This window comes from Plectrocnemia conspersa, unplaced genomic scaffold (genome assembly GCF_051122295.1).
Source record: "Plectrocnemia conspersa isolate PC_06_02 unplaced genomic scaffold, ASM5112229v1 ptg000003l, whole genome shotgun sequence".
Classification (NCBI taxonomy): Eukaryota; Metazoa; Arthropoda; class Insecta; order Trichoptera; family Polycentropodidae; genus Plectrocnemia; species Plectrocnemia conspersa.
The window spans coordinates 6719129-6735007 of NW_028277167.1; the positions used below are offsets into that span (position 1 = coordinate 6719129).

Genomic DNA, 15879 nt, shown 5'->3' on the forward strand with positions numbered 1-15879 from the left:
CGTACACGTATTATCTCTTGCAGCTACTCACTATTCGCTTGGAACACTCGTAGTCTTAATTCAACAACAGTACGAGTAACTCGCCTGTAAAGCACGAGTGAGGAACTTTAAGTTTATATATTACTTTATATATACAATTTTTTGTAAAATAATAATCAATTATAATTTTGATTAAATTACAGAACAGTCATGTCTCTCGATCAGGTAAGATTAAATTTAAATTATAAGTGTTGCTTTATTTAAGTTTTACATTACATTTTTTTCATTAAATTAAATGCAACATTATTTTTTAGGAAGATTTATCATTATTTATATAAAATTTATCGCATTAGGTAGAAAATCAATAATTCAATTTCTAAAGATGGTTCATTACGGAAATATTTATTTAACAGTAGTACGTGTCAGACTGACTGCACAAAATTTATAAATTAACTATAATGACCTTAGAACAGTGTTAACCTTTTTCCTCAATTTAAAAGTTCCTAAATAAATAAACATAAAATTTTGTTGTGATGAAATATATTTTCCGCATCTTATTTCATTTAAGGAATTTGATTAAAGCAAGTTTTATTATTGTCGAATATTAATTTTGATTTCAACATAAATTATAGTGTTATAAAAAAACACATTAGTGTAAAATGTAAATTATTTTTCATGGTCAAAGTCATTGGATTACAATCCAAATTCAGTTTAAGTATACTGTTAAAAATGTATATTTACGTAAACAAAGGTTATCTAAGGACGTATTGCATAAAAATAAAATATACAGTATGTTTTACGATGTTTTTAAAGAAACACGGTACATATTAAGTAATATTACTATTAACTGTACATGTTGAGCTTTCTGCTGAAGGTTTTTGAATAACACGTGGGACATTTAAATAATGCTAGATATAAATAACATGTTCATGTATTTATGATATCTGTATGTAAAATTTAATACTTATGTATGACACTAAAAATAATTTTTATCACACCACTTTGCGTGTCTTTTGTTGCTCAATATATGTGTACCTTATCGCCGCATATTGATTACAGTTTATCATCAATAATTCAAGAGCAATATGTAATTATTATAACGCCATTCAGTAACTGTTCTTGAAAATTGCACAATAAGGTCGGTTCGTGGTTATTGTGTGATCAGTCAAGCATTTAAAACAGTTAGATTGATTCTTTGCAAAAAAACGTAGAATGCAAAAATATGTTGGGCATCGCTGCCTTTCGATTGATTAAATAGTTAATTTGCCTTATCGCAATTGCTGGCGTGTTTAATTACAACGGTTAACAATCAGATGAGCTATGTGTAAATATTACTAGTAAAGTTAACCAATAGGATTACCTCTTAAGCCGAGGACTTTATCGAGTTGCTAATATAAAATAATTACATATTGCAGAATTAAATAATACAAAAGGTTTTAATTAAATTTTCTTTAGAATTGTGTTATTAAACATATTAAAACACTATAATATTTATATAGTAATAACAGTTTGCGAAATAGTATATGTTTTTGTGTCCCTCTGTATATTCTTATAATAAATAAAAATATTTTCTTTCTTCATAAGTTTTTGATGTCGGGTCCAACAAAATGGCTTCCTTCAACTTTGCCACTGACAAAAAAGTAAATTGGTCACAGAGATACTTAAAACATTCTCCTTCTTTTGACAAAGGTTTGACAAATTGTTTCATCAGTGTGCTATGGTGGAAGTAGATTTTTTCGGATCAATAAGGCATTCTCTTTCAATGTTTTTATTCCAGGCTGTAATGTATTTCTGATTGGTCATACTTTATTGATATAATGCTGCTCTATTACATGGCTGACTCATTCACACAGAAAACCATAATTTTAAATTGTATTAATTAATTAATTAAACTTATCGCAATACATATTAAGCAAGTATCATTAATTCATGTCTACAATTAAATATCACCTGTCTTAATTTTAAGATTTATATTCAAATTATTTTAATAGGTAATACTGTGACTAAGATCTCGTAATTAGATATTATTATCCAATGGTTAATTACAATGAAGCCTTGTCGAACCGATGTTACTATTGCACACTGCTATTGTCTATAATTATTTATTAATCATAATATTCACAATATTGCCAGCTCATAAATTAATACAATTTCATGCTTTAACTATTAATCAGCATAAGATGAAAATCTATCGTAAAATAATTTGTAACTAAAAGTCCAATCTTGCTCAACGATTTGAAGTAGGTCATCATTAATAATTGACATCTAGGACCAATTAAATGGAAAAGCATTGTACATATCATTATAATATTTTTAATAATTAAGCACCACTATTAATAAACTGAAAAACCTGGGTTCGAATCCCATATGAGCACTAGTATTTTTTAAATATTATATAATTAATTGTCATAATTTGGTTTTCCTAGATTTTTATTATCTCATGGATGAAAAAGCAAAATTAATTAAATCTAGGGTGTGCACCTATCGATTGTAAGCTGTAATAATAATTTATAATTAATAAAATATGTCACTGATTAAAAGACCAAAGTCTCACTACTTGTTGATTGTGTTTAACTTGTTGTAACGTATTTGGTTCACGCCTGTCATATCGCAACAAAAGATTAACAATATATAAAAAAAAATATTCGAATTTTACTTTTTGATATGTTTTGCTTAAGTTGTTTTTATTTTTCTGAGTTTGACATAATTTTAATTGTGCCTTTGTCCAATTTTGGAGATATTATTATAAAATGCTAAACAAATATAAAAAAATATATATCATGATATACATATGTCATCGAATTAGTCATTCGTCACTCCGACGTTTATTTCGCTCGTTTTAGAGTACCGTGTATCCAATTTGACTCATCTACTCTCCCTCTTTTCTATCAGTGACATACATGCAGCAATTGAAAACTCAAAATATTTATTATGTGCTTTTATTGCTGATAACATAAAAGAGCATCCGCACAAATGCATTGTATTGTATTGCCTTTCTCTAGAAACGTTGGGATACAATTCCTAGCGTGTATTAAATTAAGCACTTAGAGAGTGCGATTGCGTCCCTTGTTCTTAACCGTTGCGGCCAGGATGTTAAAGCTTGTAAACACTCCCCTTATATGATCCTTTTAAATTCTGTATTAATTGATGTGGGATTGTGCACATCTTTTTTGTGTGCTCCAATATTTTTATTTTATTTTACAAAACATTTGTATGTTTAAAGTAAAATATAGTATGAAATATTAAAACATTTTGTATATGTGTTGGTAAAACCTGTCATGTCATGATATTCAGATTAGTAAGAAATGAATAGAAATAACAAGATAAAATAAATAATATAACGCATCAGAAATTGTCAGCATTTTCTTCTCTCTCCAGATTACGAGTTACGATTTATTTTGAGTTCATGTGTATATTTCATTCTCTCATTCAATTGTCGTACATCCGGTGTGTGTATGGATATTTCCGGTCAAATAATGGCGTGATTGACGACATGCGAAATTTCATACTCGTCTACTCAATTACAGCGATTTATGTTACTTGCATTACGTCTGCTCAATCATGACAAGATTTATTTCATTTTGAGGAAATAATTTTATATCTTGAACGCCTTGGAAGGCGAAGTAAAATAAGAAAATATGACGTAATAAACAATTGAGAGGAGCATGTCATTCAGTTATATTTTTCACGCAATTCTGGTTACAATGATTAACGACAATTCATATGATTCATTAGAACATGTATAGTTTGTTGGAATGCGACTCTTATTTAATATTCCAAATAACCAGATCTTTCACGCGATGTTCATTATTTAAATAGTTTCGTACCGATGAACATTGGACACCAAGGCAAACACTAGACTACAGTCATGCAGTCTGACCAATTTATGTCTAACCTTGACCAGGACATCATAGGTTTTGGAATTACCATAATTTGAATATACAATATTGATTGTAAGGTAGTTAGTAATACACTTGCATCTTTAGATACCTGCTGCTAAAAATATAACGTGATCTTTGTTCTATGTAAACGTTGCCACCGGTGTCAATATTTTTTCAATGCCAATCATTTGCTTTAAAGAGTTCACAAAAAAACAGTTCATACATTAAAATTTATGGGAATCGTTTGCATAATTAATTCTGCAGCGCTTAAATTATTTTGAAGGATTTATTTATGTTTATCTTAAGATTTTCTTTAGAGTTTCCTGATTTTTTGTATGTATTAGCTAAATAGCGTAAAAACTGGTTTATTCCAGGTGAACAAACTTTAATTTAAAAAAAAATATGTTGTGCTAATTTTATGGGTTTATCTTTAGCGTGATGATAGTCACACAATGATGACGAAATTTTGCAATCAGTCTATTGTTTCATAGTGTTGCGTGTTGATAAAAGTTGATGTTAATAATGGTACAAAGATATACATAATGGTTAATTGTTAATAACTTTAATTTTATCAAAGGATATAAAAATAAACTCTTTTTAAGTGTCATATATATTTTCTTATAACGAGCATTATATTTTACAGCGTTTCGATACTGCCGCCGCAAAAGCCAAATCATTTACCAAAAGACCGACAGATCAAGAATTATTAGCTTTATATGCTTTATTCAAACAAGCATCTGTAGGCGATAATAGCACTGGTAATAAAACATTGACATTTTATATCATGTATTGTTTACTTAATAATCATTTGTATTTATTTTCAGAACAACCTTCGATGTTCGATTTAAAGGGCAAAGCAAAGTGGACAGCGTGGAGCGAAAAGAAAGGAATGTCTCAAAACGACGCAAAAGAAGCTTATGTAGCATACGTTGAAGAGTTAACACAAAAATATGCTTAAAAATAGATTTTATTGGTATTTTATTATAATAATATAAATTATTTCCTCTTACATCACCTAAAATGCAAAAATATATCAAGCAATAATATGCAAATCACACATTCAGTTTTTATTATAACTTTTATAATTTAAAACAATCGACTTTTTTTAATAAACCATTTTAAAACAAACCTTCGTTTTATTCATTTATATAAAAGACAGTAAAAAGAAAAGCTCTTTATTTTCTTTAAAAATTCACTGTGAATAAGTCCACCACTAGACTCATGGTTAATTAATATAATTTATTACATTTTTTTTTACTTAGAGTAAATCAATCAATATATAATATATACAAGTAATTATCAACACACCATACTGAAATCAATGTCTGTGATATCCATTTTATTTTTTATAAACTATTATAGTAGTTCTAAGAAATATATGTCACTTTACAAGTATTTAAATAAATAAAAATTCAAGTTTGCTGTGGGACTCGAACCCACGACCCTGGATTACAGAATTTATAATGATTACAAATAATTTGAGCTCACTATAAAAATAGAAAACTTTTTAGTAAGCATATTAAAAATAGTGAATTTAGGTGTATATTATTATATCAAATTGGATAAAAGAAATAGATCATAAAAATATGGTTCTATGTTTAAATTTAGCTAGCCACCCTGGAGTTACGCTGATAAAGCGACAATGGGAGGAACTAGCTCGTTTTAAGTTTTGCACTAAATTAAACATGAATGGTTAAGGAGTCGGGGGAGAAAATGACTATTGTGTAGAGGGTCGGTTTATTTCTCGGCACTCTGGCAACACTGACGTGATGGTGGTGGAGGGTACCACATTATTTGGTGTACTTCGACGGGAAGACAAGGACCGACGGCGCCTCGTCTGCCGATATCTTATATCATATAATTTCCAACAACATGTAACTAATTATTATATCATAAAATAAACCTCTACTGCAGCGACTTAATTTATAAAAAAAACAAGGAAGAAGGTCTGACCTTGCGCAGTACTCTGGAGCGAAAGCCAGGCAGGGATGTTCTCAGTTGTCCATGGGCTAAAATTTCATAGCCTAATGCAATTGCGGGATGCGGGCGTGGTGCCCGGGACGTACCCTATAGGTATTTTAGATTTTCTTTGAGGTTTAGGCGACGGGATGGTGACGAGTGGCAATTATACACAGATTGAGCCGCTGCAGTTTCGTCCGAATCGCCTGAAGATAGCCAGTCGAGAGAATAACCGTCACGCCAGTGCTACCCAAGTGCCGCAATGTTTTGGCCATAACAAATCTAGGCTCCCACAGAGAAATAACCCTATAATTTCTGGTTTAAAATTAGGGATGCTATTTCAGTTTTTTTCAGGGGAGGGGCAAAAGCTTTAATATTTCAATTTTATCAAGATTCATAATATTTCATCAAATTACATGCATTTTGCTGGCCAGGGGATGCCTCCCCTGCCTCCCTCAAGTGACGTCACTGTCTAGTGAAAGCATCTTGATGCAATTCCAATCCCCCGCTAAAGAGCATTAACTTTATCCAGACGCATTTGGCTTTTCAACTCATTTGTATTCGCCATTGTAACACCTTTTTTATAAATTATTTTGTTTTATATTATATTAATATGTTTCTAAATGCTTACGTTTAGATTGGAGTTAACAGCTAGAATAAAAACAAAACGGAACACTCGCGCTACATGGTTACATGCCATCATGACGGCAAATATTGCATTGTTCCCACGCATACCGAAATCCACGCAATCACGTTGAAACAGTTTTACATAGAAAGGAAAAAAAGACACTGAGGCATGAGCTTCTGGTTATGTATGAACACCAAAATTCTCCGAAAACATCATAAATCTTCGACGGCTAGCTAAGCGTAATCCGTAACTTTTTACTGACAGAAGTATTTATAGTCAAGGATAGTAAAAAATACACAATTCAATAATTAAATTTAATTAATTTACATAAAAAAATGTGGGGGCCCGTTTATGGATTTATTATGGCCAAAACTTGGCGGCACTCTGGTTACATTGACGTGACGGACACTTCTCTAGACGGACTTGCGACAGCCGATGCTGTCTCGTACACCTTAGATTCACATATATATAAATAACATGCTACTATTATAATTTTGAATAAAATACTACTGCAGCGGCTCAATCTGTTTCTAATTGCCATCCATCACCATTCGTTAGCCAAAATTTAATTTAATATGTATAAATATTACCGGCATAAAATTTACACATATTAAAACTAAATATTTCAATATAAAGTAAAACATATCATGATGTATGATTTTTTCAACATGGCAACACTAAAACCAGATTCCATCGTGGGTCGCCGGTCAAGTCATTAGCATTCCTATTTTAGCCGAACGCGCGTGTAAGTACCGCTTTTCGTCCAAAAAAACGGACTTTAAACATTTCGCATCATGTTTAATAGATTTTCATTAAAATGATATTGACATTTATTTCAGAAACCGTATCGAAAATGTCTTTGCAAGAGGTACTAATACTAATAAGCAATATCAAAATATGATAAACAATTATTTTTCACCTTGAATAAGGTTAATTCATATAACCTTTATTTTTGTAGAGATTTGATAAAGCCGCTAATGACGTGAAGGTGTTGAAGACGACACCGGCCGACAATGACCTTTTGGAAGTGTACGCTTTATTCAAACAGGGTAGCGTTGGAGACTGCAACACAGGTTAACATTATTTAATGCACAATATTTAGTATATGACACACTTTAAAATGACTATACTTCTCGCAGAACGTCCTGGGATGTTCGATTTCAAAGGAAAGGCCAAGTGGGATGCCTGGAACGGAAAAAAAGGCATAACCAAAGAAGAAGCTATGGAAAAGTACATCGAAAAAGTCCAATCGCTGATCTTGACGATTGGATTGGCATAAATGTATTAATCGTATGATATACATTATATATTCCTTGCGAGTTTATATACTTGATATTCTATTCAAAATATGATATTGACGTATTTCGATCTAGTCTTGTTTGTCTGTGAAAGACGTTAAATAATTTATGCTGTAACACCCGACTGTCAAATACGTACACTATACTCTAAATACTTGTACCAATTTTAAACATTTCCAGTGCTAAATATATCTTTGATATATTTTTATTCAAATAATGTTTTACTTATTGTTTTTTCAAGGGCTGAATAAGGTTTATGACTTATTTTTTTGTAATATTTTTCTATGAACACATATACAATCTTTACCTATTTATCACTTCTTTTATTTGAATCATACCTAATTTACAAATACAACTTGTATCTCTTTCATTGTAAAATTTACTTACAAAATGGGCTGTATCCATCAGAGGGTTGGAGCGGAAGCAACGGGTTCTTACTCGGAGCCGGAATTTGTTTTGAATTTGTAGTGCTCTGCTGCTCTGATATTTTAGAAATCTAAACACCAAACTCATTTTTATTTAAAGTCCTCAAAAATTATAATTACTATGGATAGTAGTCTTGTGGAAGTGGTTTGCCTTAGTCCAACACCACTCGCTACATTCAAACTTGAGAATAAAGGATCACCAAAAATTGCAGGCGAAGTGGCTCGGCAACTTTGTGTTTCGACAGGTTCTACGATGATAAAAAAATATTACAAAAACATTGCACATTATTGATACTGCAGGACGTCATGATTCTTTGCATGTAAAAAATGAGGTGAAAGCCACTATCAAAATTTGAAATTAATGAAAGGCAGATTTTAAGTATTTGTGTTGACAATGCAGCGACATGAGATGTGCTGTAAACAAATTCAGCAATAAAATAACTTTTCCTACTAACTTGAATTTTATGAATATAACAAACTATTTCATTGGATGAAGAAACCAGGGTTTCGAACCGAAACTGAACCGAAAAAAAATCAGTTTATTTCAGTTAGGTCCATGTTCAAGCATGCAGTCACATAAAATACAAGCTGTGCAACATTTGAAAGATATTTTGAACAAATTATAATTTTTAAAGAAATCAATTTCAATCACAAATGAACAAGCGCAATCATCTAATGAAACATCCGATAAAAAGGTAGGCGATTTAGAGGAAGAAGTAAAGAATTGGCAATAGAGACACATAGATTTCCTATTTCTACAGATGTGGTCATTGAATTCATATTGAATAACTTGAACCATGTACAAAGATTAGACAGAAATATAACATATTTTGGAAGGAAAATAAAAACACAAATCCTCATTTATACAAAATTACAACGATAGTTGTAGGAGCTCCAGCAACACATGTTAGTGTTGAAAAGGCTTTCTCTGTCTTAATCGAAATATGTCTAAACTTGGATGCTTATAAATTTGTGAATAATGAAAGTGAAAACGATTTTTTAATTAATGCAGTAAAGTACCGTAAATATGTTGAACGAGTCCATTTCTAGTTGCTAAGGTGATAAGGATAACAATGAAGTGTTTATTTTGAATTATATGACCCCAATTTTATATGTTTAGTATAATTTTAATTATATATCTTGATTTGAAAATAATAAACATTCTTTTTATATAATTTTTTTTGTTTGATTTTATAAATTTTAGTTACATATATGATAATCATATTAGCCCAAGTTATTAAATAATTATTATACCGGAAATGATAAAAATAACTCGTTATTATCAGGGACGTCATTGGGGGAGGGGGGGGGGGATTTACCACTCCTTGAGTTCAGCAATAATAACGAAATATTTGTGATTAACAATTTTTTATATGTGTAATATGAAAATTTTTAATAAATTTTGTGATGCTTTTTTATCAATCGAAAAAGAGGATCTCCAAAATTATGTAGCGCCTGGGGGCACCCAAGTGCTTAATCTGCCACTAGTGATTGTAGAATTTGCAAAAGTAAAGGCGAGGAAGAAGGATATTTAAAACCTGTGAGTTTATTTTTTTATATTTATTTTATTATATAGCTAATTGTTTATACACTTGATACTATAATTTATTTATTAATGCGCAAAGGTGTTTCTTTATTCCATTGAGGATACCCGCAACATTTTTATTTTTGCGGATTGTCCTAGGAATATTATTATACAAATTCACACCTCCGTACATAATTCCTTTGGTCGTACTCGCTTTCTTATATGTAACTATCCTTAGATTGTCTCTATTTTTAGTATTAAATCTATGTACATCTTTATTTCTAACTAAATACTTAAAATTATTATTTTTATTTATAATTACTCCTAAATAATTTATATTATTAAAGCCGTCGATAATTGATACTGCGCACTCTGAGCAAAATTCGGTTTAAATATACTTTGATCAACTATCTTATATCACAAGTTCGTAGTAGTATCGGTAATGATAGCTATCATATTTTTGAAACATGGTGTAATATCCAGGTGCAGACAGCAAACATCCATGAGAGATAAGTTAGCTTAGTTTGTATTTTGGACTTGACCTAATGAAAGTTTTAAAACTATAATTAGTGTTAGATCTTACATTGTTTGACTAAAGTGAAACAACCTTAAATAAATTTAATGCATATATAAATATAGTTTGTTGTTAATATCAAAAACAAATAACAAGTTCGTAAAAAATTCAAGATACACTCATGACAAATATTATATTAGCTTAGTCATATATACTTAATAGTATTTTTCATTTATTTATGGATTGCTTATATGTGTATACATTTTAAAGATATTTGGGCAAATGCAAGGATTTGCAGCAAGGCAGAGAGTAAATTTATAGATTAAGTTGCGAATAAGCTAACGTTTATTGAAAGTAATCAATAATGTTCTAGCCTGAGTGAAAAACAAATAATCACTAGTAATTAGCACTATAATAAAATAAAAATGATTGAGAGAATTCTAGACAGTGTCCAATTAGTATTAATTAATCTTATTTTAATTAATCAGTCAGACATTCAGTTTGAGTGTACAATATTTATTCATTTATATTGAATAGTAAAGATTATTTTTGTGTACAGGGCATCCCAAAATCTGAAAAAAATATAGTTACAAAATTTAATAATTTATACAAATATACTAATATTGTCTAAACACATAAAAGACATTTGTTCAAAAATGACTTTATTTATGTAACAATGGTTATTTGATGGTTAAATTCCTCACGTACAAATAACATGTAATTCTCAACTTTAATTAATTTATTCAAAATATAGCTTCCCATTATTTTAGAAATAAAAATTCAAGTTCTTCATAGTTATATTAATTTAATTATTTAAAAAAAAAATGATAAATTAGTTAAGTTGCAAACCACATATTTAAATTATTAAGATACGAACCATTTAAAATGTTTTCGAAAATTGAAACAGTATTTCATTCTAGGTAGTTTCGTTTACGGATTTAAAAAAAATATTACAAAATTATAAAATTGACAGTTCGGCTGATAATATTTTGACATTGTTGTTTTTTATTCGGTCATGCTATCGTAAGACCTAAAATTATTTATATCTGTTAAATATTAGCAATAAGTAAGTCTCAAAAATTTTTATTTAATAGTGAAAATATATTTTTAATGAAATCTGTACTGTTTGCTGTATAAAAAATATAACCCGGCCCATCTACATTTTCAAAAAAATATGTCTACGATTAAAAGTATCTTATCAAATACCTTATTGAGACACATTAACAAGCTATTTTCTTAATCAGAATACGGTTTGCCATATTACAGCCTAATCTCTAAGTGTCACATATGTGTACTTTTTAGCAACGTCGATTTATTTAATATACTGATATGCCATTTAATACCAAATTGAAACTCGTATCGCCTTTAATTGTTTATATGTCAACTCTAACTTTTTGCTCTATAACACCAGTGGTAGGACTCAAACATTAACGTCGGCGTATCGGCACGCTCTTAGATTGAATATAGACCTATTAAAGTCTTCGCCGTGTGCTCTCGAGTGATATTTAATGTTCTTGTTCTCTCTGTAGTGTGATCTTCAAGCACATATGATATTAATAATAGCCCATGACGCGTTGTGATAATTATTTATTTGTAATTGCTTTGTAATATTACTACAATTATTATTTTGTTCATGATTATGAGTTGCTCTAATTGTAATAAATTGTTTTATTTTATTACACTTGATATTTATTTTGGTCCGGTAGTTTTTGCGCACTTGTTAATTATTAACTATATAGCAAGACAATTAAGTGATTGTTATCTTCTTCTTAGCAACCTGTTATATGTTAACGTTGTTTGAATCTTTGTGAAAATGTTTTGTATTCTCGCATAATCTTATATATATTTTATTTTTGATTTACTTTTCTTATTCGAAGGCGTAAAAATATTTTTCTTGTTGAGAAGAAACGTCTCATTGTCTCGCTTTACTAAACCATAAGACCATGGATTTTGGAGCGGCATTAGTCTTTCGGATATAATGACTACCTGCAATATAATCTACAAAAAAATAAAGTAATGTTAATTGATTGCTAAACAACGATTTATCGTTGTTTATGATGACAGCAAATGCTAACAATGATCGTTGTCGATGTCATGATGCTTGAAAAGGTATATGAATTCAATAACTCGTTACTCTGCTAATATGTCAATGACATGAAGCAGTTTTTTTACATACATATTAAACATTATTCTTAAGAAACATGAATCGATGAAATGTGACAGCAGCTAAAGGTTTAAACTTGAATTTCATTGTTATATTTTGCTTTTAATTTAAAGTGATAATGATGATGTAAAAAAAGGTTTTATTTATAATGGGAAAGATATAAAATATTTTTGGCTGACGTTGCTATAGAATGGCATTGATCAAAACTCACGCGCTCAATTCACACATGCACTATAGTAATACAACAAAAAATCACCGAAAACAAAGGTTCAAATTATTTCAATGACTTTATGATCACGGCGGGAAATTAAAAGGAATGTGTTGACGTAACTTCATGACTAATTACTGTCATGGATTCAATCGCCTCGCGTGCTCTTGCGTAAATGGTGTCACGTTCGATTTTTTCCTCCGAAGCTCTTTTCTTTTTGGCGAAGATTTTTATTACTTCTTTGAAGTCGGGTATATGTGTTTTTTAATTTTTGTTTTTAATCCAGCCCTGCGAAAACGTTTACTTATAATCGCATCGAAGGAATTCGGCAATTAACGAGTGGTTGCGAAAGATCAATTTGGCTGTAAGAAACGCCCGCTATTGTTCTGGGAAGCTAAAAAACGCATAAGCAAAGCATATTAAATTTTGGATTACTTTTTTTTTAACTCTGGAGGTATTTATTGCGAAGACTTCTTTTAAGGATTCATGGGGGTATTATTGCGAAATTTATCAACAGCCGAAACTAGTAAAAATAAAATTAAATACAATCACATACCAATACCTCTCATAGACGTATTTAACCCTTAATTACTCGCATGGGGTCAAAGCAATTTCGCATTAAAAAATGAAGCATTTGCTGTTTCTCGAAATTCCCCGCGCTCTTGCTAGCTTCATAATCCGCGTCGAAGTTTGTATTCCTGTAGCGAAAAAGTCACGGGAGTGGAAGGATGTGTCGCTGCGCTCTTAAGCGGTGACCCCGTGCGAGTAATTACGTTACTTTTTTGAAAGAGATTGATTGGGTTCCGTGGCCGTTCAAAGGCAAAGTTTACATGCCAAGCAAACCAAATAAATTCGGTATAAAAAACCAAGCATTGGTAGACTCCAAGACATTTTATTTGCTGGCCTTTGAGGTTTATTTTGGCAAACAGCCTGCGGGTCCTTACCAAGTCTCAAACAGCCCAAATGACATAGTAAAACGTCTTGTAGAGCTGATAAAAGAGAGTAACCGTAGACAATTGGTATACGAGCGTGAAACTCGCAAATGAATTATTGGATCCACCCTACAAGCTCACTTTAGTTGGAACACTCAAGAAAAACAAACCCGATATACCTCAGGATTTTTTGCCAAACAAAACTAGTAAAACTAAACGCAAAGTTTGTGTGCAATGATCACTCAAATATACTGTCAACAGTGTAATAAAAGTGATTCGGAGAGTTCCTAAAAATATTCTAAAATTTTAACTTTATCTCAGTATAAGTATAAATTGTTAATTTTTGATAATTATTTTAATTTAGCTTGTTTTTGTTTAATTAGATATTTAGTTTATGTTATTCCTTTGCTTTATAATAGAATTAATAAAGCACTTTAATAATAAACAAGTTTTATTTACTTATATATTTAATAAATAATAAAAATTATTCCTACAATTTGGGGTCATCTGTGACCCCATGCGAGCAGTTATGTAATTTTCTTTGTGCGAGTAACTAAGGGTTAAGAGAAACGGACGAATTTGTGCACTGATATTTTCTTCCGGTGCGATTTTATTAGGGATGTGACCATATACATACATAATTGTCTAAGGTTGGACTTTTTGTTTGATTTTATTTAGTTCGTGTGGCACCCATTTTTAAAATTTTTCACTAGCTGTTTTAAGTGGTACTAGGATTACTTAAAAACTACTCTTTGTGGAAAAGGACGCGCGTTACACAACACATTCCACACAGCGCATTATACTATTGTTATTTTAGTCTTTGGATACCGATCGACGGAGTAGCTATCTAGACCATTTCTATTTTAAGGCGTGAACACATTTCGTTGATGTGTCCAAGAAGCGATGTAATTAGTTCGCAAACATCTTCATTTGCGATTCGCCATTATAAAATATATGACACTTGGTCACAGATCCAAAAGACTGTATCGACACGAAATACATCAGCCGATTGGCTCGGCAACCTATGACTCGCGGGTCACCTTGTGACCCATTTGAGTTCTGCAAATAGATTTTTTTTTAAATATATGTGTATATGTGCCGGATTACGCGTTACGATGTTACAATTAGACCATATATATGGTTGTTAGGACCAAAAATATGCACTGACCCGAATAGTCACATTTTAATTATTTTGCTCTGCCACCAAAAAAGGTTGCTGAGAATTGGTCTAGAGAGCATTACGAGAACGCAGCACCGCATATCGAAAACACAGTCGACAGTAATACAACTCGACACGCCAGCGAAAGCTTTCCGATTTCCATGGCCTACCACTTTAACTCCACCGTCTGATAGCGGCATCTACATTTTTCTATATATGTGGTAGTTCATATATGTTTATAAAATACATTTTTACCAGCTTTTCCGGCGTCTATTTGTCTGCAAAGTCACATCCCTTTGGCCATAAAACCCATGAGTGGTATACCTCGACGTGATCTAACACAAAAGCTATATTATATTTATTAACATAATTTGTTCTAAAAAAAGTTCTAAAAATACATATCGAAAAGTGCACTTTAAAATTTATTCAAGATGAGATGACATCTTGATTGAAAAAACTGCCATTATTTTCCTAGCAATCTAATAAAATGCTCCAAACCTCTTTACTTTTAAGTGCCATTAAAAAAAGTAAATATGATTTTAATGAACAAATTAGTCATTACTTAAATATAAATCACATTTATCTAATCCACGAAATCATCAAATTACTCTATGCATAGCTATTTTTAAAATATTTCCTTACTATTTTGATTTAATATATAATAAATTATAATACAAAGCACTTAGCATTACATATGTACATCCAATAATACCTTTTGTGGTTTTATACTGGATAAATCATTTTACTTTCTTTATAGTTATCTTTAATGCAGATTTTGTACTAGCAGATATTTATTAAATACTTGCGGTCAAATAAGCATATTTATTATATTTTATTAAAAATATAATAATCATTTCAGAAAACATCATAACACCTTACTGTCTTTAAAATTTCACTGATGTATCTTATCTCCCGTTCATTTGCTCCCCACACATCAAATAAAGCTATACTTATTCTTTGGACTTAAAGTAAATTTAATTTAGGGCCGTATTAAATTTTGATGTATTGTGCAACGTATAATTTTAGAATGCGGTTACTTGCACCGACTGTAGGTACAAATTATTGGCTATTTGACCTTACTGTTCAAACCCAAACCTAACTTGAACTTGCAGTTGTTAATTCGTAGCAACATCCATGATTTTATTGTTCTTTTTTTAAATATATACTCTAAGGTTCTATTTAAAAATTCATTAGTATTATAAACTTT

At 30.6% G+C, this 15879-nt stretch overlaps 2 protein-coding genes across 2 annotated transcripts; both read left to right on the forward strand.

The window, feature by feature from the left end:
* LOC148236457 (acyl-CoA-binding protein homolog 1-like) lies at positions 1-4988 on the forward strand. The gene is made up of 4 exons (XM_088183291.1): positions 1-97; positions 183-204; positions 4504-4618; positions 4685-4988. Exons 2-4 carry the CDS (start codon positions 190-192, stop codon positions 4816-4818), a joined length of 264 nt encoding a protein of 87 aa, XP_088039417.1. The 5' UTR covers positions 1-97; positions 183-189; the 3' UTR covers positions 4819-4988.
* Positions 4989-7085: 2097 nt separating this feature from the next.
* LOC148236458 (acyl-CoA-binding protein homolog) lies at positions 7086-8057 on the forward strand. Its single transcript, XM_088182657.1, has 4 exons — positions 7086-7192; positions 7287-7315; positions 7406-7520; positions 7587-8057. The coding sequence occupies exons 2-4, from the start codon at positions 7301-7303 to the stop codon at positions 7724-7726; spliced, it is 270 nt and encodes an 89-aa protein (XP_088038783.1). The 5' UTR covers positions 7086-7192; positions 7287-7300; the 3' UTR covers positions 7727-8057.
* The last annotated feature ends 7822 nt before the right edge of the window (positions 8058-15879 follow it).